The sequence below is a fragment of the Heloderma suspectum genome, chromosome 2 (assembly GCF_057233095.1).
Source record: "Heloderma suspectum isolate Gila_16-S chromosome 2, 16-S_ref, whole genome shotgun sequence".
NCBI classification, from domain to species: Eukaryota; Metazoa; Chordata; class Lepidosauria; order Squamata; family Helodermatidae; genus Heloderma; species Heloderma suspectum.
The window spans coordinates 384,945,957-384,973,082 of record NC_139459.1 but is presented as its reverse complement, the minus strand read 5'-3'; the positions used below and the strand labels follow the sequence as shown (position 1 = coordinate 384,973,082).

Here is a 27,126-nt window from a genome sequence, read left to right as displayed (position 1 = left end):
TACTTCCAGTGAGCTCATTGGAACCATGCATCATCTTGTTTGGGAAGAAGTAAATTATATTCAACTAAATGGTTAGTTACAAACACAGATTGCAGAGAAAAATGAAATGTAAATATAGGTTTAAGGTTAGCTCTTGGTGTTGACTCCAGGCATGCCACTGTAACGTCCTTGTTCTGGTTCATCAATCACTTGATTCTTTTGCGCATGCGACTCGTGGCAACCTAGAGTTGTCCATGGCAGAAGAGAGGTGTAGGCAGACAACCGTCAGCCAGAGGAAAGCCATCCAAGCGAACAACACAGAAGCAATTTCAGAGACATGGGAAACATTAGAGCTTCCAGACTGAGCTATAAACTTCATCATTCTGCCTTTGCGATGGAAGAACAATGATACGTCCATAAGTATCGCAAGTGCAGCAGAGTTCTTGTGCTCAAGGACTTCATTGTTATGCCGGTACTCAGTAGCTCATGGGTAAACATTGAGTAGCAGGTTAGTAACTCCAGCAAGGTGCAGCCCAGTGGGCTGTTCTCTGCTCACTTGAGGCGAGCCATAGTGGCCTCATTGGTGTCAAGGATGTACAGCTGGCTGGAGCTTGGAGGCTCATCTTAATTAGCGTCTCTTAATTAGGGATGTCAGAGAACTCTGCCATGGACTCCAATGAGGGCAGATTCAAAAGAATCCCACCTCCAGAGTCTGTGGCGGAAAGGATCCCTTACCTCTGCCTCCTCGCGGAATCCTCCCCGGCCGGATCCTCCCTGCTGTCGGCTCCGGAGCACCAGCAATGAGGCCGCCATTGCAGTGCCATATCGCTGGCTGAGGCTGACTCCTGACTCCATTTACAGCTGCATTTCGCTTAATCTAAGAGCTTTATGGCTGCAAATGGAGTAGTGGGCACCATTTGTGTCTGGAGTCAGCATGAACCAGCAATACAGCACAGCAATGGTGGCCATATCACTGGTGCTTCAGAGCCAGCCGGAGACTCCGCGGAGTCGCTGTGGAGCAGAGTTGCTGGCAGCTGGCGAGAATTCCGAGGGAAGGGATGTATAGCCTTCCCCCCCACACACAGAAGCCCCTGGAACAAAAGATAGGGGTTCTGCCCATCCCTACTCCTGATCCCTTCATGATTTGTTTGTCGGCCGTAGGTTGCTGGCATATTGTACTTTTGCCTGCACCTCTGTTTAGAAAAGTGGACAGAGATTCTTTATTGTTCATATTTCATTTCACTCCAATTTGCGATAGGTTATGTTTCTTTGGGGCCACGGTGGCTTAGTGGTTAAGACGCTGAACTGCAGACTGGAAGGTCGGCAGGACAGCAGTGCGAAACCCGAGTGCTGCATGACGGAGTGAGCTCCCATCTTCAGTCCCAGCTTCTGCCAACCTAGCAGTTCGAAAGCAAGAATTTGCAAGTAGATAAATGAATGAATAGCATTTCCTGCGCTAATCTTTAGACCATAGCAGCACAAAGCCAAGTCACGGAACTTACTAAAAGTGACATAAGACTATCTGCTGTCCTGTGCAGATCCTCTCCTCTGTGCCCAATCTGTCCAGCGTTCAGCTAGACATGCAATTTCAGGCATCTAGCCAGGGAGTGCAACAGGACAGTGATGCTGTGCAGTACATAGGAAGCCTCGTAAACAGGATTCCATGGTCTCCTCCACTCCTCATCCCTACGACCTCCCCCTTTCACCCTCTCTGTACTCCATTTGTGACCATGGAGAAGCAGAAGGCATCAAGAGAACCACACTGACTACGAGGTGGTGAGGGAGGGAGCAGAGACCACGGTATCTGGGCCGTGGCTCTGAACTCCATCCCCAGAAACAGAGAAATCCAATGGTCCTCTGGACACTGTCTGGTAGTCTTAGGATTGCTCTCACTTTATTAATGCTTTTATACACATGATCAGAGAAGGCTATAACAATGTTTAACTACAAGGACCCTCTAAAGCTGGGTGTGAGTGGAAGGAAGTGAAAGCATATGATATGGTTCCTTGCTTTCTTGTTGCAGAGGCAGAAGAGGGAGAAGGAATAGGAAGGGCTGGGGCTGGAAAAAGGAACTGATCAAGCTACAGGACAGCAAGGGGGTGAACAAAACAAGCATTCATCAACTTATGCTTGTTTCATCAACACACTCTCTATCACCCAGTGGTGTCTAGAAGCATGTGGGGTTGTTCTTACTATCCAGCACAAAGCAGGTGGTATGGAAGTGCGGTCTGGCATGGGGGAGGGGAGATCTTTGGGTTGCCTTTGCTTAAATACATCTCAGGACCACGTGTCCCACTTTCAAACAACTCTTACACATTAGGACATCTCTCCTCCTGATGACAAGGAGTCAGAAAAACGAAACACTCCTAGAGCTGTAGTGTTAATTTGCGTTGACCCCAATTTAGTTTGGGCTGCACACTACAGTTCCTGATTCATCTCTCTCTGTCTCTGTCTCTGTCTCTGTCTCTGTCTCTGTCTCTGTCTCTGTCTTTGTCTCTCTCAGCAGTTATTGGCAGGGAGGCATATGATTCACAGCATCTTATTTCAAAGTGAAGCATTGGACAAGACACTCATTGCCAGTTATTCAGTAGGGCCCAAGGCAGTGTCTTGAATCAAAAAGACATGTTGGGCCACATTGGATGTCTTGGATGTCTGGGATGTATTGTTGAGGACACTGTCCTGGTTGCATCAGTGGATGTCATGTGGTTGATTTCATATGGCCCAAACCTTAGGTTGGTGTGCATACTCCTCCCTCTTGATCTTTCAGTGTATGTTGGGAAGTTATATGACTTAATATGTCACAGAGTGTTACACAAAGCCAGTGCTTTGGACTGGAGAAAATTGCTGCGGATCTTGAAGAGAGCAGTCTCCCAGTCATGGAGGTCATGGAATCAGAGAACAGTAGGGTTGAAGGGGGCCTCAAAGACCATCGAGTCTAACCCCCTGCTCAATGCGGGTATCCAAGTCAAAACATCCCTGACAGGTGGTTGTCCAGCCTCATATATATTACATGGAACATATATTGCATATGGCATGGGACAGAATAAATCCCATTTTGGGGCACAGCAGAACTGGAAAGCTAGTACCCAACTTCAGCCCTGTTCTTGATGCTGCTCTGAACTGCATAGCCTTTGTGCCACTGGAACCTGACCATGAGCATTAAGCATGAGCATAAGACTATCCATATCAAATATCTCTCAGTTTGGGAATCTGTACCCTTCCTGAAATACAATTCCCTCCTGTCAGAAACATCATTTCTGTGCAGTAAATGTGTGATGACCATAGATGACAATGACAAGCAAGGAAATGAAAGTACCGAATTAAAATCCTGCATTCTTTGAGAATAATCCCTAATGACAACAAGTGCATGAAACCGTCATAGCAAGCAGAGTAATTACAATTACAATACACTCATGCCATTAACAAACAAAGAAAAATACATTTAACATCGTGCATTCAGGGTAGGGATGGCGGAGAATTTTTACCTGAAACTTCAGGGGGCCAAGCGCCAATGTGTTCGGCCCCCCGAACAAGTTTCGGGGAGAAATTCTCCGCACCCCCCTGCCCCCCGTACCCCCCCCCGGGACGGGACTTACCTCTCCCGAATGTCCCTCCCGGCGGCGGGTCCGGCCGGCGGTTCAGCGGGTGTTCGTGCGGGGCGGGAGCGGCAGCCGGTCTTTCGACCGGCTGCCGCCGCCGCCATTCCAATGAAAGAAAAAGAAACAAAAACGCCCCTGTGATAGGCTACGTGACGATTAACGTAGCCTATAACGGCTAGATTTGCAAAGTCAGCCATGATAGGCTACGTAAATCGTCACGTAGCCTATCACGGGTGACATTAAAAAAAAAAAAAAAGCGCGTACGGATAATGGCGGGCCCCATAGGGAGCCGCCATTCCCATTCCTTATTTGGTCACTGTAGTCTATTTCAAGATTTACGTAGACTACGGCGAAAATAATCGTCACGTAGCCTATCATGGGGGCGTTTTTGTTTTTTTTTTAACTTTGGAGTTCGCGGCTAGGCGAGGTGGGAAGCCTCCCCCCCGGCCTGAATTTCGGCCGGGCGAGATGGGAAGCCTCCCCCCCCAGCCTGAACTTCGCGGGGGGAGCAGCAAAGCGCCTCCCCCCCACTGCGAACTAGCTTCGATGACAGGTAAGTGACTTTCGTCCACCCCTAATTCAGGGTTTTCCATGTGCGCTCAAGCTGCAAAATGCTGGTACACTGCAGCTGTTAAGGGCCACACCTTCACCAGATGCATGATTTAGACAATGTGGGTATGGTATAGTTCCAGCCTCACCACTACCGCAGATGCGGATGGCGGTCACTGGCAGAGTGACAGCCCCAAGGCTCAGCTTCCCCTGTCTCCTGTAGCAGAAACACAGGAACTGTGCAATGGAAGCTATAAGCACATCAAAAGGCTCTGTTAACTATGATCTCAACAAACTAGTATCTCCTCCAAACTTACACCAAATATTCTTCCATAACTTTGCTTCTATGGATCAGAAACCCTAGTTTGTTTTGAACATGATATACTCCTTCGTATTCAGATCAGGTCTCAGCACAATAATGTAGCACTTGGGAAGAAAGATGCAGCCCAACAACCCAGCACTGGAGGCCAAGATCGAGAAGACCTGCACGGCCACCATGTATTTCCCCTTGGTGCTCAGGTAGGAGGGCACAAAGGACAGCCAAACACTGCAGAAGACCAGCATGCTGAAGGTGATCAGTTTGGCTTCATTGAAAGCCCCAGGCAGCTTCCTGGCTAGGAAAGCCACTGTGAAGCAGATGGCAGCCAGGAAGCCCATGTAACCAAGGGCAGTATAAAAGAAGACGACAGATCCCTCATTGCATTGCAGGATGATATCTCCAGGCTGAGAGTGCATGTCAGAGTCAGGGAAGGGTGGAGAGATCCCCAGCCAGATGGTGCAGATGACAACTTGGACACTGGAACAAGAAGTTACTATGGAGTTTGCAAGACTCTTCCCCAGCCATCTCTTCACTTGGTTTCCTGGTTTTGTGGCCAGGAAAGCCAAGACCACTGTGATGGTTTTGGCCAACACCGAAGAAACGGCAACTGAGAAGATGATGCTGAAGGCCATTTGTCGGAGAAGGCAAGTCACTTTCCTTGGCCGCCCCATGAACAGGAAAGAGGACAAGAAGGAAAGCATGATGAAGATGAGGAGAATGTAGGACAGGTCTCGGTTGTTGGCCTTGATTATTGGAGTTTCTTGGTATGTAATGAAGATTCCTAATACGAAGCCCGTGGATAAGGACAAGAATAGAGCAAAGGAAATCAGGACAATCCCCAAAGGTTCTTCGTAGGTGAGGAAGGTTATCTCCTTGGGGACACATTGATCTCGGTCATTGTTTGGATGCTGATCTTCTGGACACTTGATGCAATGGTCGGCATCTAGGGATGTCAGAGAATTCCACCAGGGATCCCAGTGAGGCCAAATGTCAGGGCATTCGGCCCCACAAAATCAGTGGCGGAACAAAGCCCTCCACCCCCCTACCACACGAAAGGCATGCGAAATGGAGGACTTACCTGGTGCCATCCATGCTGCTTTGTGAATGGCGGCTACATATGCCGTTTGCATCCCTGCAGAGGCCGTGATAAGCTACATAAGTATTTACGTAGCCTATCACAGCAAAACAACAGGAACGCAAATGGCGGCTGCCGTAACTGCCGCCATTTGCATCCACAGGATCAACACGCCTGCAAATGCACCCAGCCACCAGCTCTGCGGAGTTGCCGCAGAGCGGACCTGGCCGGGTTAGGATTTCGGGAGGAGTTGTGGAGCACCTCCCCCCCACCGTGAATCACCACTTCAAAAAGGTAAGTGACTTTCGTACATCCCTATCGGCATCTGAGAAGACGGAGAGTGAGTTCAGCAGGATTCACATAAACTGTATTGCCAGAAAAAAATGTGCAGTTGGGCAGGGAGAGAGAGAAATGTTCCCTCACAGAGGACCTGTTTTGTGACCAGATGTTTCAGTCTATGGCCTCATCACCAAGTGAGGACCTTAGTAGAGCAGGGAGAGGAAAGCTGTCTCTGTGGGGCATTACAGAGTGGTTGTCAGTCATGGAAGAAGAGAGAAGAGTGGGCTAGATGGACTGATGGGCTGACTTGGAATAAACACAGCCTCCTACCTGGTTTAAATATGGAAAAGTGAGGGTATTTATCCCAAAATTTTTCAAGGTAAGGGAGTCTCTGTGAGGTTATCCTGGTTTTATCTTCATAAAGATAAAAGGAAACTTCCGTAAAGCTTTCATATTTTTTAATCAAGTTTTACTAAAGAGGTTTAAAAAAACAGAAGACTGAATCAACTTTGGGCAGGGGAGTGCTCTGATCACCAGAAAGTGGGGGTTGAACTGTTTTCATGTCCCCTTTTGTGCCAGGGACCCCCTGCTTGCCTGCCACAGGATCGCAGCATGGTGCAGACAATTCTCTGCATACAGTGGAGAAAGACCCACCATGTCTGTACATACTGCCCTGCCCCAATCATGGAAAAAGCAGTGCGGTTCTTTGTAGTGGACATGATTTGTACCAGGAACAGTGTGCACTAAGCATTCCCCCTGCTTTGCATCCCAGAGATTCACTCCCATGGTCTTTTCTTTCCACTCACTTTATGGGATTAATGGTGGTTAAAAAACAACAACAACCTAAAGTCGAGTAGGGGTCAGAGTTCAAAAATGTCTTTAGCATCTGTTCCAAAGATGTATGAATATTTAATGGGTTAATTAAAATGCTTTTGTGCCTGCACATCAGAACAATGATAACAAAGATGTATGGACCAGAAGAATCAAACATTGTAGAAGAAGTGCAGAAATAAGCCTGAACCCGCCTCGATAAGGCCTAACCCTAACAAAATATAAAACAATAAGCCCTAACGCTAATAAAAAATAAACCTAGCATTCAGTCGAATGGAACAAGCCTTCATTAAAATCACGCTATGTACTGGAATGGCATCATGAGGTATTTTAGGCTGAGCAGTAGTGAATGGCCCATGAACATAAGAAATTCCCATGATGTTTTACACTAGGAGCAACAGTCGTTCATGAAGCCTTCTTCTCTTACATACTCATGGAATGTTTTGCTCAAGGGGTTTAAAGAAAAGAAGAGAGAATTAAAATAGGGCTGTGGAGACTATTTGGCGTATTCAAATAGTTGTGCTATTATGCAAGTGAACTCCCATCTGATCTTGCCTACCTTCCTGAATGGAGATGGTTCCTTCCGCACATGGAGCGCAAGCATAGCAGCATGGTGGCTCTCCTTCTTGGACCTCCTTGGCATATCCAGGGTGACAGCTCTCAGTGCATCTGGAATGAGGCACGGTCTAGCAGCAAAGAGAAGGAGCATGAAGGAAAACAGTGTTATGAATATGTGTGCCTATGGAAATGAGTCCTTCAATATAGGCAAGACTCAACAGGGTTTCTACCACTTGTGCCCCTAAGTGAAATAGCGAAGTGATCCCAGGTCCTTGTTTCAGGGAAGCACTGTTTATGCATCACAACATCTCATGGAAGTTTTTGGTTTGTCTGTTTCAAAATGTATATACTACCTATACTATACACGTGCTCAAGCCAATATAAAAACTGACGGGGAAACGTATGACAATGAAATAAACTAAAAGACAATCCTAGAATATCAGAAATTTCAAGCAACAGCAGTAAAAGAACAAGCTTCAAAACATGTGCATGCAATAACAGTGAACAATAGAGGGAGGGAGATGAGCTATTTGTGGGAGGACAGGCACCGCCATTGAAAAGGTCTTTCCTCTTCTCTTTTTTGATCTTCAGTGGCAAGGCAGAAGGCAAAGGATCAGAGGCCTCATGGCACAGCTGGAGATGGAAAGGCATTTTAAAAAGCGGGGGCTACCTGGTAGATTTAGAGACAGTTAGCGGGGTACATGATTGTTTTATATCCCCTAACCAAGTTCAGCACCTTTGATAACTCTTTTATAGTCCTGGATGGTTCTGACTCAAACCCAGAATGGATCCACAACCCCACTGAAATCAGAGCCACCAGCCTCCACTCTACCAAACCACAGAATACATTGAATTACATGAATAAAAGAATTGTGTAAAAAACAACAATTCAACACAAAAGGATGGCCACATGAAAATCCCTTTCAAATAATAAAAAGGCCTCTTGAAACAGAAAGAACCTCCTGCTTGAGACTCATGGCAGACCAACATCTGCAGAGACATTGCCACACAACAAAATGTGTGTTTTGTTCTTTCCTGCCAGTTGGCACCAGCCGAATCACAGCTGGTCATGCCACTTGGAGGAGGCCTCATCAGATGCTCTAAGACAACATATCCCAGAGTCATGCGCAAGATGCCATTTTTGTGAGGGCTGTTAACCACTTCAGTCTGAACCCGGAATCCCCAGCATGTCTGGGTGCTTTGGTCCAAAGTGGTGCAGTTCTGGAGCAGGCAGGTCAGGATCAGGCCGAAGCACTCCAATATGGGTTGGATCACTCTGAAGAGCTTTGGGGTGCTTCAGCCCTATGTGGACAGCAACCCCACCCTGCTGTGTGAGCCCCTCACTCCTGACCTGGTCTCCAGGGGATCACATGCAGCCATCACTCTCTTGGAGGGAGTTGCATTTCCTTTCAAAATGGTGATTCTTCTTCTTCCAGTAAGAAGAAATACCATTTTAAAAAATAAATAAAAGATGACTCCCTTGCAGAGGCCAATGGGTGCGAGCACTCCCGACAGATGCAGGTCAGGAGTGGGTTTCTGTGGGGGTGCCAACAACAATGTGTGTGTGGGGTCACTCTCAGCGGGGGTTTTCCCATTCTGCTTTGGGTCTCTATATGTTGCTTCAGATCTGGAGAAGTGGGACAACCCAGTTTCAGGGGAGATTGAGGCGGGTTCGGGCCAATTCGAGTCCTCTAAATTGATGTCTGTATTAAGTTGGTTGGAGTGTGCACAGCCCTAATTTTTGCTACCCTGACCCTGGGGGGCTTCAAATGTATCAGCACCTTAATCTGCATTCTGAAGCTGAGTGTGAGCCAAAGAAGCTCTTTCAAAGCAAATGTGGTGCTGTCTCTCTGCCCTGCCCCAGTTGTCCGCCAGCACCCGTATATCCGGCTGCTGGCGGAGCCGGCCGGCGGCTCCACAGAATCGCTGCGGAGAACAGCTGGCCGGCCAGGATTCCGGGGGGGGGGGAAGGAGCGCCTCCAACCCCAGTGAGGATTCTTGGGGGAGGGACGGAACGCCTCCCCCCGCACCATCAGCATAATCCCCGAAAGGTAAGTGATTTTCGTACATCCCTAATTCACCCACCCTTCCTAGAACTGCATGAGATGTGTCTGAAGGGGTGGGCATTATTGTGCTCCAACCCTTTGTTTTTCCTGGAAAACTCAGGGTTGTCAGTGTGGCAACCTGCAGAGGAGAACCCTGAACCACAATGCTTTCACGTTATAAAGTATTGCTCCACAGAACATATGGGGAGGATGGGCATCTCCTCCCAAATGTCACCTTGGCTCTGGCTCCAAAGTGTACTGCCCCAACTGGGCGTTGTGTTAGTTCTTATAGTCTCCCCCTTGTCGCTGCACTTAGAATCCATACCACCTCTTTTACCTCAATCCAATTCTACCCATAGTGGGGCCATAACTCAGCAGTAGAGGACCTGATTTACATGCACAAGGTCCCAGGTTCAATCCCTGGCATCTTCTGGTAAGGCTGGAATACCTCTGGCCTGAAACCCTGGAGAGCTGTTACCAGTCAGTGTCAACAATACTCAGTTAGATGACCCCATATTTTTGGAGGCAGCTACCTACGTTGACCCTTGAACTCAGTATGAATTGGGGTACCGAATAACTGACTGGATAGACATGTGGTCTAACACATGTTAAGTAGCTGGGGAGTAGGGGGACACACACAACAAAGGGCAGATATTATTAGAGCTTAACAGAAGTCACAAGACAATAATTGGACACGAATCCTTTCCCCTACCTCATTAAAATATCTGGGCCAAACAATGGCTTCCTGGTTAATGGTGAGTTTCATCTCTCGAGATGCCTGTCTCTTCACACTCCCAACATTCACTCCAGCACGAGACTCATTAGGAAACATCACCCAATTCATAATATCAAAGTCAGCTGCCAGTTCCCCAGTCTTATCCAGATACAATCTGCTCATGGAGGTATTAGAAAACTGGATTTCTCTCAAGAAAGTGTGAAGCTAGAATGACAGAGAAAATGGCCTGGATTTAGAAATCATGAAAATGTAGTCCATAACTTAGGCCTCATCACTTTGAGATGTGATCTTCCATGTTCAGTGCACATCCCCTCTGGGCTCAGAATGCCATTCTTTGGCTGTTCACAATCACAACCAGAGTTGTCAGAATAATCCGCAATAAATTCAAAAGGGTTCATATTTAACAGATGGCTTTTCACACAGATTAGGAAACTTACAGAACATCTGTTTTTTTACATTGGGTGGAGAGGAGGTGCAAGTGCACGTTAGGGATGTACGCAAGGTACTTACCTTTCCAGGGATTATGCTGATGCTGGGGGGGAGGTGTTCCGTCCCTCTCCCCAGAATCCTGGCTGGGGAGGGAGGCACTCCATTCTTCCCCCCCAGAACCCTGGCCGGCTGGCTCCACTCTGCAGGGATTCTGCGGAGCCACCGGCTGGCTCCGCCAGCCGCCGGACATCCGGCCGCTGGCTAGCAGGGACGTAAATGACGGCGTAGATGCTACGCTATTTGCGTTCACCGTATTTTCGTTTTCTTAGTCTAGGTAAATGTTTATGTAGATTAAGACATGCCAAAATAAGGAACGCAAATGGTGGCGCCTATGGGCGCCACCATTTGAGTATGCACATTTTTGTTTTAAATCAGCCGTGATAGGCTACGTAAACATTTACGTAGCCTATTACAGTGTTTTTTTAAAAAATCTATCCATGATAGGCTACGTAAATCTTTATGTAGCCTATCACTTCTTTTGTTTTGTTTTGTTTTTTTTACCTGGAAATGGTGGCGGTAGCAGCCGGTCGGAAGACCGGCTGCCGCATCCACCGCGGCCGAACCGCCACTGGAGCTGCTGCAGGAGCCGCCGCCACCAGGAAGATCTGTCTAAGGTGAGTCCCGTCCCGTGGGGGGTGTGGGGCGGGGGGCTGTTCCGCCACTGATTTTAGGGGGCCGAATGTGCTGGCATTTGGCCTCCCCGAGATCTGTGGTGGAACTTTCGTACATCCCTAGTGCACATTAGTACAAACTGCGCCTTTGAAAATGACCAAAATTCTCAATCAAAAAAGTGCATCCCATCAATGAACTGATGGCAGAACTAAAGATGCCTGATTACATGCAGAGATTTTAAAACAATCCCTGCACATTCCTACTCATAATGAAGGTACCAGACATGTTCAGTGATCATGCTTAGCCATAATGCTTAAGGAATGTCTGCTAACTTTGGTGGCTTAGCATGTCGTGTGTTTGTGTGTGTGTGTGGTGGGGAAACCACATTCCCCATTGTTAATAAGCCAGGAGTCCTTTCATGCCACTGAAGATGGGATGCTCACAAAACACATCAAGAAGATAGCCAGATAACAATGGAGAGGTGATGGTTACCAAAATGAAAATAACATTGGTGGAAAAGGTCATATATCCTCTGGGATGCCACAGCTCAAGAGATCAAAGAATGATCACCAAATCTTAATTTCTGAAACCACCGTTGCATGTATCAGAAGAACTGGAGTGCAGTACCTCCAACACCAGTGTAGAAGGCCCAGAAGGATACAGGGGTTGGTGGTAGAATAATAGAATAAATAGGGATGTCAGAGAATTTCTCCACGAATCTTGGGCAGGCCGAATGCCAGCGCATTCGGCCCCCCGAAATTGGTGGAGAAACAGTCTGCCCCCCCTGACCCCCCCGGGATGGGACTTACCTTGTGCGAATGTGCTCGACGTACGGGCGGTTTTTTTTTTTAAAAAAAAATGTCAGACGTGATAGGCTACGTAAAGATTTACGTAGCCTATCACGGTGTTTTTTTAAACTTAGCCGTGATAGGCTACATAAATCTTTACGTAGCCTATCATGTCTTTTTTTTTTTTTTAAGTGGAAATGGCGGTGGCAGCCGGTCGGAAGACTGGCCGCCGCCACCGGAGCTGACGCCAGAGCCGCTGCCGCCAGGAAGATCTGCCCCAGGTAAGTCTCGTCCCGGGGTGGGGGGAGGCAGACCGTTCCGCCACTGATTTCGGGGGGCCAAATGTGCTGGCATTCATCCTTCCCGAATCCGTGGTGGAATTCTCTGACATCCCTAGCTCTGAACATGCTCCCACCATGGTTTGTATGCGATTTTGGACCTTCTGAAGCAGCTCTGCTTTGCTTCAAGCTGATTCATTCATTTCTCTTCAGATCCCAATCCCAAGCGAGATTTGGATATCCAAATCATTCTGATATGACATTTTCTCATTGACTGGCATTGAAAAATAGAAATGGCTGTCAGGTTTAGAGTTTTCATGCTAAACACATGGAATCTGGGAACCTGGCATCCCCCATTGAGGGGATTCCACCTGCCAAATTTCAGACAGTCTGGCAAAGTAGTTGTTGTGCTAGGCACTGCTACAATGTGCTTTTCTCAGAAATACAAACCAAACTCAGAAGGGATAATAATCCGAGAAGTTAGTTGTTGGAGTGGAGGAGGTCACTGTCCCTGATCTCTGCTGTAGCTTTCTTGGAAGTGCCACATCAAGCAGGGACCTCTGAGCACTGCAACTTGCTTCCGCATTCAGCTGCCCCACTACACCAGCACACGCTATCTGGACTGGGGGAGGGCCTGACTGCCTGCCAGTGCTGAGAATCCCAGCCACACCTCGTCCACCTCTGCCCCTGCCAACAAGACTCCAAAGATGCCTCATATTGGGCTTGCTTGCTTTGCAACACAGTGCAGTTTTGAATTATTCAAGTAATAGATGTTAATGGTTGTAGTGCTTTACACTTTTTTTTTGGAAATGTGGACTGTATAGTGCTTTGGCACAGGCTGTTTACTTGTGAACAACACAAGCACACAAACAGAGAGGGGGAGATGAAAAGGAAAGCAAATGCTGGACTGCCTACAATCAAGGAGGGAGGATAACAGAAGACAGCAGGGTTTTTAACTGTTGTTGTTTTTGTTATTGTTTAAGGGAAATGTGATCAAAAATGGGAAAAGAAGAAAGGAATAAAGGAATGGAGGAGTGTGGGGGTGGGTGGAGGAGAGCCAAGAAAAAGGACAGGAGAGTAGTGTGTATGTGTGTGTGTGTGTAAAAAATGTAGACAGAATGAAAGTAAGGGCAAACAAAAGATTGAGAACTGAGAAGGGTGGGGTGGAAGTTAAAGAAAGAGGAAAGGGAAGGAAAAGGAATGTTATTTTTATTGTTGTTTTTTTTCCTTTTTAAAATAAACAATCAAGAAAAGAATGAAGCTCCCCACTATTAGAGAAGGGGGAGAGGAAAGACAAAGGACCGGGCCTAGAAAGAGGGAAACTGAAACTCCGTATTCCATATTTTTCAAGTTTTTTTTTTTTTTTAAATCAAGGAACTACAATTGAAAGAAAGAAAAAAATGAAAAAGAATAGTTGGATTGGGAAGGAAGAAGAAAGTACAAGCACAGACACACCATATGGATTTAGCCAAATGTCCCAAACAACACGTCGTAAACCCAAACCACCACCTAATCAGTGCTCTCTCTCTCTCTCTCTCTCTCTCTCTCACACACACACACACACTCTCACACACACACGCTGAAATAAAAGCAGGCTGATCTCTCCAATGTATCCACTCCAATACTGCCCCCCCCTCCGCCACCACTGTCATTGACTGGAGACTGCTGGGTTACACTCTGCCCTCATTTGGCAATTAGAGTTGCCATTCGCCAAGGCTCATCATTTCCCCTTCTGCCTCCCCCTCTTCTCCCTCTCCCATATCTTTTGCAAGTTACTAGTTTTTGGAGACAGACTGTCTCCACTTGAGAATGCATAAGAATGCCTCCGGAGATCCAAGTGGGACTGAGGAGCCTTGGCAATAAGCTGCTTCGCTTCGGGCCACCTCGGCACTATTCCGACCCACTTCGGAGGACGGCGAGGCACCTCCAAAGCAGCCCACTTTGCTTCATTATTCAGGACTCAGTCCGAAGATGTGCACAGCCTTCTCCAAAACCATAGAGTCCAGACAATGTTTAAAAACAAATGGTCACACTACGGTTGAGTACAGACACGGAAGTTGGAGGGAGCCAAGAACAAGGACAGGAGAGTAGTGTGTGTGTGTGTGTGTGTGTGTGTGTATAAAATCTAGACAGAATGAAAGTAAGGGCAACGAAATGGTTGAGAATTGAGAATGGTGGGGTGGAAGTGAATGAAAGAGGTAATGGAAGGCAAAGGAAAGTAGTTGTTATTGTATTTTTCCTTTTTAAAATAAAGAGTCAAGAAAAGAATGAAGTGTAAAACCTATTAGAGAAGGGGGAGGGGAGAGACAAAGAACCAGGCACAGAAAGAGGGAAACTGAAACTCCGTACTTTTCAAGGGTTTGGTTTTTAAATCAAGGATCTACAACTGAAAGAAAGAAAAAACGAAAAAGAATAGTTGGATTGGGAAGGCAGAAGAAAGTACAAGCACACACACACCATATAGATATAGACAAATCTCCCTAACAACATGTCATAAACCCAAACCACCACCTAATCATCTCTCTCTCTCCCCCCCACCTCTGACACACACACACACACACACACACACACACACACTGAAATGAAATGAAAGCAGGCTGATCTCTCCAATTTATCCACTCCAATATTGCCCCCCCCCCGCCACTCCATGACTATCACTGATTGGAGACTGCTGGGTTACACTCAGCCCACATTTGGCAACTAGAGCTGCCATTCGCCAAAGCTCACCATTTCCCCCTCCCACCTCCCCCTCCTCTCCCCCTCCCATATCTCTTACAAGTTGCTTAGGGGTGGACGAAAGTCACTTACCTGTCCTCGAAGGACGTTCGCGGTGGGGGGGAGGCGCTTCGCTGGTCCCCCCACGAAGTTCAGGCTGGGGGGGGAGGCTTCCCGCCTCGGCCTGGCCGAAATTCAGGCTGGGGAGGAGGCTTCACGCCTAGCCCGGCGCGAAATCGGAAGTTTTTTTTTTAAAAAAAAAACACCCCCTGATAGGCTACGTGACGATTGACGTAGCCTATCACAGCTGACTTTGCAAATCTAGCCATGATAGGCTACGTGAATCATCACGTAGCCTATCAGGGGGCGTTGTTTTTTTTTTCTTTCATTGCAATGGCGGCGGCGGCAGCCGGTCGAAAGATTGGCTGCCGCTCCTGCCCCGCTCGAACACCCGCCGAACCGCCAGCCGGACCCGCCGCCGGGAGGGACATTCGGCGAAGGTAAGTCCCATCACGGGGGGGGTGCGGGGGGCGGGGGGGTGCGGAGGATTTCTCCCCGAAACTTGTTCGGGGGGCCGAACACGTTGGCGCTCGGCCCCCCGAAGTTTCGGGGAGAAATTCTCCTCCAACCCTAAGTTGCTACATTTTGGAGACAGACTGTCTGTGCTTCAGAAGGCATCAGAATTCCTGTGAAGATCCAAGTGGGACCCAAGAGCCTTGGCTCCAACAGCCCCCCCCCCCATGGCTCCCAGCTTGCCTCGCAAGGTCAGCCAAGTGAGCTGACCCCCCCCCTCCAAAAGGGCCTAAGTGCTGGAGTCCTCAGCACACATGGGCCCAGCATGCAAGCCATTGTCTCTTTGCAAGGAGGAGATGGCTAGAGAGGCTGGGGGACTGAGGAGCCTTGGTGATGAGCTGCTTCGCTTCCGGGCACCTTGGTGCTATTCCGATCGACTTCGGATCACAGCGAGGCACCTCTGAAGCAGCCCACTTTTCTTCATTATTCGGGATTCAGTCCAAAGATGTGTACAGCCTTATCCAAAATCATCGAGTCCGGACAATGTTTCAAAACAAATGGTCACGTGACTGCTCCCTTACGAACACCAGGCACTACCCCCTCACATCAGGATGCATTAACCACTCGGGATGGATGGACTGACCTTTGTCCAAGGCATAGTGGAGCTCCAAGAGCCCCCCCCCCCAGCCTCCCAACATGCCTTGCAAGTGAGCTGCTCCCTCCAAAAAAGCTCTTAACTGCTGGAGTCCTCAGCACACAAGGGCCCAACACGCAAGCCATCACCTCCTCTCAAGGAGGAGATGATTAGAGAGGCTGGGGTGCTGAGGCCTCATCCAGACCATGCCAGCTGTTAAGGGCTTCCTCGACAGCTGACAGGGCAAGATTAGGCCTCAGTGCTGTATATGCCCCAGCCACACTTGCCATCTCCTCCTTGCAAGGAGGAGATAGTGAGAGCGGTTGGGGTGCATGTGGTGAGAACTGGCCTCCCAGATGAAGGTGGTCCTTGTGACATCCCCATTTACCACAGGCTGCACCCACCTTTTATTAGGAGGACATGCAATCAGGCAAGTTGCTGCATGCTGTGGACTTCATACGACCACGATAACAGAAATGGATCCCACTGGATCTTCCACAACAAAAACATTAAGTCAAGAAATTGTATCCTCACGGTGCTTCACAAAACAACAACTGCTTCTCGATGGGTCTGGGGCTTCATTTGTAAGGGATCTTTGGAGGAGGGAAGCTACTTGAGCATGTGACGGTGGCAGAAAACAGGGTCTACTGGCTGCCCGCACTGCCATGCAGGAGGAACAATTATGTGCTCTAACCCATCTTTCGTGATCTTCATCATAAGTCTTTATGGAGGTGTTGCCAAAGGAAAAGGGAATACCTGCCAGGGCTGCAGCCTTTGACGTTCCTGCCTTTCTCCTTCACCCACCATCAACATGCGCTTTGGTCGGGATGAATATGAAGCATGTAAGGCATGGGCCACAGCTTGGATGCTGCTATAAGTAACGTAGCTGTCCTGAGACAGGGCTCTCTCGATCTTCTCCTGGGGCAGTGTCACCTGTTGCTCTTTCTCTCTGCAACCTGTCCAAATTTTCATGGACAAAATATGCATTGAACTGAAACACTCAAAGGTTTCATCCCAAAACAGTTCCAGAGAAGAGGAGACTGGCTCATAGTGGTCATATTTTGTCATTATTCTAGTCTTCATTATGAAGGACAAAGAACCATGGAGGAAATGGAAGTAATAAGGTTTCTGAGACATGTTGAAGTCCATGTCCTGAAAAGCTGGTGTGATCCAGAGTTTTGCCCCAGTCGGTTTCTTTTCAAGTCTGCTTTGTATGAACATCAATGGAAAACACCCATAGTGGGAGTCCGCATAGTAAACAATGACCTTCACTTCTTTTCCCAAGAAAGAAAGGTCAATCTGGAATATTTGAAGTAAGATATTTCGTGGTAGCCTTTTTGAGAAAGCGACACAAATCCCACTGCTGATCATCAGGGGTGTCAAGGCACCCAGGAACCTCTCCCCATTCTCAGTGTCTGGAGCAAAGAGACCGACCCACGTCCATTGGAAAAACAGGAGCAGCTGGACGATCCCAGGGTACTGGGTTTCTTCCTTTGGGGCCATGCGGTAGACAAAAGGGAACTGAGTTTTGTCATTATCAACTGGCGTAACAATGCCATAACTGATCTAGGGAGCAAAGAAAAGTAAGAGGCGGTAGCTTAGTATCAGTTTGTTTTGTGGATGAAGGTCAAATATTTTTGGCTAAAATGGAAGGAGGATTATGTAACCCGGCTTGGGTTCCTTGAAGAGGAAAAAAGGCAGGATATAAATGTAATAAATAAATAAATAAATAAATAAATATATAAATAAATACATAAATAAATAAATAGTATCTAGCTCAATGCCTTTCACTATGACGTGATATATGTGGAGGGGGAGGGCAAAAATATCTCAAGCTTCATTTGTGGCGAAAAATAAGGAAGGCAAATCGTGGCGGCCATAGCCGCCGCCATTTGCATATGCATTTTCTTTTTTTACCCAGCCATGATAGGCTACGTAAATCTTTACGTAGCCTATCACGTCCCTGTAAAAAAACAACCTCCAGACTGCAAATGGCGGTTGTGGCAGCCGGTCGGAAGACCAGCTGCAGCAGCTGCTGCCGCCGAAGCCGCCTACGGAGCCGCCGCTGCTGCCGAAGCCGCCTCCGGAGCCGCCGCTGCCCAGAACATCCGCCCCAGGTAAGTCTTGTCCTCAGGGTATCTGTGGGGGGGCTGGGGGGCAGGGGGGCAGCCCGTTCTGCCACGGTGTTCTGGGGGCCAAATGCACTGGCATTCAGCCTCACCGAGATCCCTGGCGGAATTCTCTGAAATCCCTAACCTGGACCATGGTTTCGTGCTGGATCGACTCTGTGGGAAAGGCATTGGAAGAACTGTGTTACATCAGTTTCAGTCTGACCTACAGGGCTGATTTGAGAGAGTAATGTTGGGTGTCCATTCCTTGACCGCTTGGCAAGTGAGCTACAGGGTTCCACAGAGCACCAACTTGTCCCCAATATTGCTCAACATCTGTATGAAATCACTGGCAGTGGTCATGAGGAGATTTGGAACAGTTCAGAATTCAGGAGCTCAGCTAATGTTGGGACCTGACCCTCTTCAGCATGCTACCCCTTTGTTGAGGGAACTGCTCTACCTGCCTATTTGATGCCAGGTCAGATTTAAGCATTTTTTTCATTAGTGTCCAAAGAACTAAGCAGCTTGGGACCAGAATACCTGCAAGAGCACCTTCTCCCTTTCCAACCTGCCTGATGACTCAGCTCATCGGGGGGGGCATGTCCTGGTGGTTCCCCATGGACTTATGGCCTGATTGGAGTCCACCCAGAGAAGAGCCTTCAGTGTGTTGGCCCCCTTTCTCTGGAACTCCCTGCCTCTGGAGGTCAGGCAGGCACGAACATGGTGCGGTTCCCTGAAATCATCTTTATTTCAGGATACCATCCTTGGCTGACCAGCCACAATTGTATTGTGATTATGTTTCTTTCCCCCCTCTCTTTTTTTATAAAATAATTTTTAACATGGAGTGTTACTCTTTTATCTTATCTTTCAACTTTTATTGTTCACCACTCCAGAATCTCTCTAAATGTGGAGTGAAATATAAATGTAAATAAATAACTACAGAAATAACCACAGAAATAACTACAGAAATAAAAACATGAAGGCTGTGCCTTCAACAGAGAGATGGGGGACAGCATACCTTCTGGGGCAGAATCATGGCAGTGGTCATGTGGGGGCTGCAAAAACTGCTGGGGAGGGTTCTCGTTCTTGTCAGCCACTACTGTTTTCTGCGACATCTGCATAGGAGAGCCATTCGAGACATGATTCAAGGTGCAATCCTATACAGATGGATGGGCCCTCAGACATCTGCTGAAGTCAGAAGCAACCTCTGATCCAATGCAGGGCAGAACCAGCTGAGAGAAGGGGATTCCCTCCGTGCTGCACTTTGCGTTAGATGGAGTTTTTCACACATCAATGTAAGGCATCGGGAGGGGGCAGGAACTGGGCTGGGGATCACATAGAAAGCTGTCCAGTACAGCTTCCGTGGTCTCCTGCCATCCCTACCCCCAGGGATGCCCAGTCTCCCATCCCAGAGCTCCACCACTGCCACGACTCACCTCCAACACACACTCGAGACAAACCTTATGACCAGGAGGCACAAGCCTCATTACTTGACCATTACTGGTCAAGTAATGAGGAACACCTCATTACTTTGAATGAGTTCAAATCTCCAGGGCCAGATGAACTGCATCCTAGAGTCATAAAGGAACTGGCAGAAGAGCTCTCAGAACCGCTGTCTATTCTCTTTGAGAAATCATGGAGGACCGGGGAAGTGCCAGATGACTGGAGGAGGGCTAACGTTGTCCCTATCTTCAAAAAGGGTAAAAAGGAGGAACCTGGGAACTACAGACCAGTCAGTCTGACATCAATCCCTGGGAAAATTCTGGAGCAGATCATAAAGCAATCCATCTGGAAGCACCTTGACAACAATGCAGTGATTACTCGAAGCCAACATGGATTTGTCAAAAACAAGTCCTGCCAGACAAATCTGATCTCATTTTTTGATCAAGTCACCTCCCTTGTAGACCGTGGGAATGCTGTAGACATCATATACCTCGACTTCAGCAAAGCTTTCGACAAAGTGCCCCATGATATCCTGATGAGCAAACTAGCTCGAAGTGGGCTAGATGAAACAACGATCCGGTGGATCCACAGTTGGCTACAGAATCGGACTCAAAGAGTGCTTATCAATGGGACCTTCTCAAGCTGGGGAGAGGTAACGAGTGGGGTACCGCAGGGCTCAGTCCTGGGCCCAGTGCTCTTCAATATTTTTATTAATGACTTGGAGGAGGAGGTGCAGGGAATGCTGATCAAATTTGCAGATGACACAAAATTGGGAGGGATAGCTAATACTTTGGAAGACAGAAACAAAATTCAAAGTGATCTGGATAGACTGGAGTGCTGGGCAGAAAACAACAGAATGACATTTAATAGGGACAAATGCCAAGTTCTGCACCTAGGAAAAAGAAACCAAATGCACAGTTACAAGATGGGGGATACGTGGCTCAACCACACTACGAGCGAGAAGGATCTTGGAATTGTCGTCGATCACAAGCTGAATATGAGCCAACAATGTGATGTGGCTGCAAAAAAGGCAAATGCTATTTTGGGCTGCATTCATAGAAGCATCGCTTCCCAATCCCGGGAAGTACTAGTTCCCCTCTACTCAGCACTGGTTAGGCCTCATCTGGAGTACTGTGTCCAGTTCTGGGCACCACACTTTAAGAAGGATGCAGACAAGCTGGAGAGGGTTCAAAGGAGGGCAACAAAGATGATCAGGGGACTGGAAACAAAGCCCTATGAAGAGAGACTGAAAGAACTGGGCATGTTTAGCCTTGAGAAGAGAAGACTGAGGGGAGATATGATAGCGCTCTTCAAGTACTTGAAAGGTTGTCACAGAGAAGAAGGCCAGGATCTCTTCTTGATCATCCCAGAGTGCAGGACACGGAATAATGGGCTCAAGTTACAGGAAGCCAGATTCCGACTGAACATCAGGAAAAACTTCCTGAGTGTCAGAGCAATACGGCAATGGAACCAATTACCTGGGGAGGTGGTGGGCTCTCCCACACTGGAGGCCTTTAAGACGAGGCTGGACAGCCATTTGTCAGGGATGCTCTGACTTGGATTCCTGCATTGAGCAGGGGGTTGGACTCGATGGCCTTGTAGGCCCCTTCCAACCCTACTATTCTATGATTCTATGATTCTATTGTAAGCACTGAAGAGTGAGGGCTGAACCTGTCCCCTGCCAATTCACACCTGTGGGATTTTGTAGATGCTTGACATGGATGAAATGTGGAGGGAGAGGTCTGATTCAGCCCCTTCAAGGACGGCCAGCAAGTGATTCTTCCTCCCGCAGCTGTAATGTGGAATGTTGCTTTCGCCCCCAGCAAGGAGCTGCAGCATGGCGTAGGAGGTGGCTCTTCCATCGAAGAAGGACTTGTAGATGTTGTAGCCCAGGGTGATGTTGGGTAAGAGCCTGGGGTTCTGGTTGATCTCCTGAATGGCAAACATGAAGGACAGGATGTGCCAGTGCTTTGTCGTTTGGAAACTGGAAAGCAATAAATAAATGAAAACTAAATGCAATACCTCTTGCTGTCATTCTCCACTGAATGAAAAAAACCTTTCCTTCCTTCATATCCCTATATCCTTTTCTTACAATTTTAATCTCAGAAGAGCCATCATCACATAATGCTTTAGCTGTCCATACGGGCAGCAAACATACCTGTGTTGCAAAGTAATTGAGAATCCATTTACCTGCTAAAAGAAAAGGTGGGTATATTTGTACCCCACTCCTTGAGAAGGGATGTTGGCAGATTTCAAGGATGAAGGATCTAGCTGTCTGTCTGTCTGTCTGTCTGTCTGTCTGTGTATATTTAGATAGATGATCTCTCTCTCTCTCTCACACACACACACACACACACACACACACCTTTTGTTAAGGCTTATCAGTAAAAACAATCATTCTATCATGTAACATCATAATAGCGGTGTGGTATCATTCAGAACGGTTTCACCAATGTTTTTGAAATTTACAGGTTCCAGAAGAAGTGTTGCATTTACATGCCATGAAATTTCCAAGTCTATTGGTGAACTATTGTAAGAGAAACAGCAGCATGAAGAGAAACAAAAAGCAAGCAAACAAACCAGCAAACCCCTCTGTCTGTCCAAAGTGACTTGGAGAGTATGTTTCAGCTACCTTTTTTGGATCAGAGTTTGTGGAAAAAGAAAAACCTTCTTTAAAGTCTAAAAGATTGATGCTTTCCTATTCCTTATGTGTTGGGAATGGTGGATTTTTTTTAAAAAAAATAGCCCCTTTTAACTTATATGCAGGTATAAGGAGGGGGAGCCAGAGATTAACAGTGCCCTCTTATCCATGCCATTTCAGTAGACATAAATAAAAATAACAATTCTTTTATTACTAAAAAAGGGGCTGAATCAGATTTTACATCTGGTTTGAGTTCAGCTTCACTGTCTCCTTTCCCCAAGATCATAACATCATAATAGTGGTGTGGTATCATTCAGAACGGTTTCACCAATTTTTTTGAGATTTACAGGTTCCAGAAGAAGTGTTGCAGTTCCATGCCATGAAATTTCCAGGTCTATTGGTGAACTACTGGGAGAGAAACAGCAGTATAAAGAGAAAAAGGAAACAAAGAGACCAATTATTTTATTATTACCTACGAAGTCCTTATAATGACTTATAAGGTCTGCTTCTTCCTGCCTTTATAGTTCTAAGTGTTTCAAGATATTTTACTTCTGGTTTGAGTTCAGCTTCACACTCTGCTTTCCCTCAAATTATCTTTAAAATTAAATCAATTCTCTTTTAGCTTTGCAACTTTTGTTACTGAATATCACCCCTAGAGACTTAGAAGTGAGTAATATGGCGAAGGGGGAGTCATAGCTTAACAGTGCCCTCTTATCCATGCTCTTTCAGTATGCATAAATAAAAATAACAATTATTTCATTATTACCTACATAGTGCTTATAATGTTTACGGCATTTGTGTTAAGTGCTCGGGAACGTTGCCTCAAAGAAAAGCTGGGTCCCACTCATTTTACTCACTGGAAATCACATCAAAGTGGAAACTGAAAACGAAGCATTCTTTAACGCTTCTAGAAGGATCACCATTTTTCCAGTTAGTACTCACACAACCTGTAGAACCTTGAAAGGGGGCTTATGGACACTTGCTTTTGCCACCTTAGCTCACTGCAGACAGTATATTCAAAAACACAGCCCCTCAGCTGAGTCTGGTGCCCCTGAATGCTCAATCTGCCCCCCCTGGCATCCTCCCTTGCTACCTGAAGGATCATCTCCTCCCATATTCACTTGCCCAGACCCTGAGGTCAGCTCCAGCAGTTTGACAGATTTTGTCTGGTTTTTTTCCCCACTTGAGTTACATGGGTACTTTGGAGGATCATTTCTCCTGTTTGTACAGCATCTCTTGGAAAACAGTCTGTCATCTTTCATAAGGAAGAAGGTGCAGAATATACTATGCCACAGAAAACTATAAGGCATTTCGAGGTTTCTTCCCCATTTTAAGCCGGCATTCAAATAAAAACGAATTTCCACACAAGCCACTCCAGATCTGGATGGACAAAATTTGGAGACACATTATGGAGATACTTAATTCTCCTATTTCTAATAACCTAAATGAACAGATCACCAAAAAGATGACCAAGGGCTTTGGTTCATTGCCATCCCATAAGCCTTTTCTCCATTATAGGGAATCTATGCACAAAACACAAAACAAACTCAACTGGGGTTTGGCTTGAATCTCTTCTAACGCAGGAGCAACCACAGGCTTCTGAAGTCTTGATTCAGAGACCTGATGATACTGAATGACAGGAACTACACTCCTGCCCAGCAGAACCTGTTCCGCAGTGACCCTCTGGGATTCTGCCCAGTTCACCCACTTCTTTCATGTCTCTTCAGAATAAACAGGGCCATCAAGCATTCATTCATGCTGGACTTAATCTTTGACCAGCAGAAGCATTTCAGAGGAGGTTTTGGGAAACTCCATTCCAGAGCAGATCCTGTCTGTGTGAGGCAGGAGTCCCTGCAACTCTGACCCAAGGACTCTTTCATTGTAATTTTTATTCTGATTTGAGAGGCCATATGCTGTATCCTCTGCTGACGAACTTCCCAGGGCATTCTGAGGAAAGATTGGTCATTCACTGCTTTGGGAAAAGTCAGATATCTCAACAAAGAGGTGGCTAATTATTTTGTAATAGCAATGCAACTAAGCACTCAGGGGATTGTATTAGCTAAACTGAAGACATTGTATCCCTGTGTCTGGTTTTTATGTCTTGTATTTTATCTTGAATGGGTCTAACGCTCATTACACACACACATACACACACATACCCCTTTCTTATTCAGAAGTAAATTCCACAGAATGCAGTATGATTTACTTTCAAGTTCTGTCGTCGATAAGGGACAAAGGTGCTCAGCCTTAAGAAAGGGCCACAACTATTTCCCTGCAATTATTCTGGAGAGGGAACCTCTGTGTGGACATCTGCATTTGGACCACTCCCAAGAAAGAACCTCCCCAGCTCCAGCCTGTGTCTTAGCACAAAATTTGAAAGCAAAGAGGCTGCTCGTTCTTTTGGCTGAAACAATGCAGGGGAACGCCATCGATCCAGTCATATGTGAGCGTATTGAACTAAATGGTGCCTTCCCTTTAATGAAGCTCCGAATACTTCTTCAAAAAGTACAGAGTGGCAAAGGTCAGGAGAGTGATTTATCAGGGATGACCAGAGATACCAGAAAAAATGGACAATCTCCCATAAATGGGGACAACCGGAGTGCGGGTTTGGAAGCATTAGATCTTGAGCATCACTTACTTCACAACCCTGGTTAAAGGGGACTCAGAGAAAATGTATGGTTTGTTGCACATGAAATAATGTGAAGACAGGACTCCGCTGATGAGGTAGTCTCCTGGCCGGTAATAATAGGACCCTAACTCTTGCTCTTTGTTCAGAGTGGTCAAGCAGTCCATCTCCTGCAGTTGCCCAGCCGCATAAGGAAGCAGGAGCAACAACAGCATCAGCAAGGACATCATTCTGGGTCTCCCTCCCTCCTGCTGCTCCTCCTTTCTGTTCCTTTCACCTCCACTGTTCCTTTCACCTCCACACCCAGCTAATCAGAAGACGTGAGAAAAGTCCTGCAAGATCGAGGCTGCAGTGTCTTTGCAAGGACATCAAATTCTGAGCCGGAGGCAGCAGAGGGAGGCAGTGTACTAAACTGTATCACAGGCATGCATAGTCATCTCAGCCTGTCCTAAATCTGAGCCCAGGCTCTCAGGAGCTCAGGAGATTTTTTATGCACCAATCTTTTCAGGCATGGTGCAAGAGGATTCCTGGAGCTGCCTTTCATTCTGATGTTTACATCATTGGTCTCCAAGGAAAACAGAAAGCAAAACCTCTCTTGAGCTCTGGCAAGGCTCAGAATAGATCACTATGTTTTTGATAATGATCAGGGGGAGGTTCACAGCTGCAATTTCATGGATTCTCTGAGTGCCTCGAGGGGAGCTGTAGAACTGGAGAAAGACATGTTTGTGAGAAGTCACACAGGCAGCTCCATCTTCTGGTTGGCAAGGGGGAATGGTGAGCCTGGCCTGGCCTGTATTCGAAAAACTCACACAAAGAGCAAAGATCAAGAAAATCTCTTAGGATGTATACCAGTGTTTGGGAACGTGTAGCCCACCAGATAGCAGTGGACTTCACGTTCAGCAGCCCTGATGGCCTAGCCCATGGGGAAAAATGATGGGAGTTGCCGTCCGAGAACATCAGGAGGGCCACATCTTCCCCATCCCTGATGCACATGAATGTTCACACCCCTTGCGGGAGTTTTCCAGCCCTGCTCCCTTTGCCAACCCTCCCAGTTGCACCTCTCTTGCTGGATAAACCGGGATTACCAGTGCTCAAAGAATGAAGGGTGGCCACCATGCATCTCAATTGTCTCCCTCTATTAGTACTACCAGTGAGCTCCTCTGAATGGTGCATCATCTTGTTTGGGACTTAGTAAATCAGATTCCACAAGGTAGTTAAACGCGTTAAACTTCTAAACGCATTCCGAGGAGAAAAAAAATGAAATTGATTGAAAGGTTCAAGTTAACTACCTGTGTCTAGTGAAACATTCCAAGTGTTCCATCTTTTATCTTTACAAAATGTCCTGAAATACAATGTTCTTGGTGTCAGCTCAAGGGTGGCCACTGCAACATCCTTCTGATGGTCCACTGGCCACCTCAATTGTGGTGTTTGCCAATGAGCACAACTGTGTTTTGGCAGCACAGGACAGTCCATGGCAGAAGAGAGGTGTAGGCAGAGAGATGCCAACTTGGTTTGCCTGGCTGCAACATGCGCCATGCCAGGACCCCATCCAGCCTCACCGTGAAAGTGAAGCAAAGGGTAAACCAAAGGGTCACCACAACTCTCCTTACAGGAGATCTTGCAGCACTCTCAACACTTAGGGTACACTACCAAACAAAGATGAGCCAGAGGAAAGCCATCTGAGCTAATCCACACAGAAGCAATTCAAGAGACCCCTGGAACATTACTGCATCCAGAGTGAGCCATAGTGTTCATCATTCTGTGGTCATGATGGAAGCACAGCGATGCATCCATAGGTGCATGCCCAGCAGCAAGTGCAGCCGTGTTCTCGTGCTCAGGGACTTCACTGACATGCTGGTACTCAGTAGCGTATGGGTAGACATTGAGTAGAAGGTTAGTGAGTGACTCCAGCAAGGAGCAGCCCGTTGTGCTGTCCTCTGCTTGATTGAGGAGAGCCATCGTGGCCTCCTCAGTGTCAAGAATGTACAGCTGGCCATAGCTTGGAGTCTCATCTGACCACAAAGTGCTCATCAGATGGTAAATGGAGCCTTGCACCCTGAACACAAATGGACTTCCACAAATAACAATGGTTTTCACTGTCAGGAGTTTCACTGTCATACAAATGTTGAAGAGCACTGAGTCCAGGACTGAGCCCTGTGGTACCCTGCCCATTACCTCTCTGCAGTTTGAGAAGATACCATTGATAAGCACTCTTTGAATCTGAGTCTGTAGCCAACAGCATGAGGCATGGCTAGACTGCTAGTTCACCTCTGGTTACTGCTACCAGTAAGCGTTTGATGTCTAGTCAT

General features: G+C 47.1%; 1 protein-coding gene across 1 annotated transcript; it reads right to left on the bottom strand.

The window, feature by feature from the left end:
• Nucleotides 1-126: 126 nt before the first annotated feature.
• Nucleotides 127-27,126, bottom strand: LOC146356403 (vomeronasal type-2 receptor 26-like). Its single transcript, XM_084830092.1, has 6 exons — nt 27,086-27,126; nt 26,669-26,873; nt 7,191-7,317; nt 4,513-5,389; nt 4,277-4,344; nt 127-221 (listed from the first exon to the last, which is right to left on the bottom strand). Exons 1-6 carry the CDS (start codon nt 27,124-27,126, stop codon nt 127-129), a joined length of 1,413 nt encoding a protein of 470 aa, XP_084686218.1.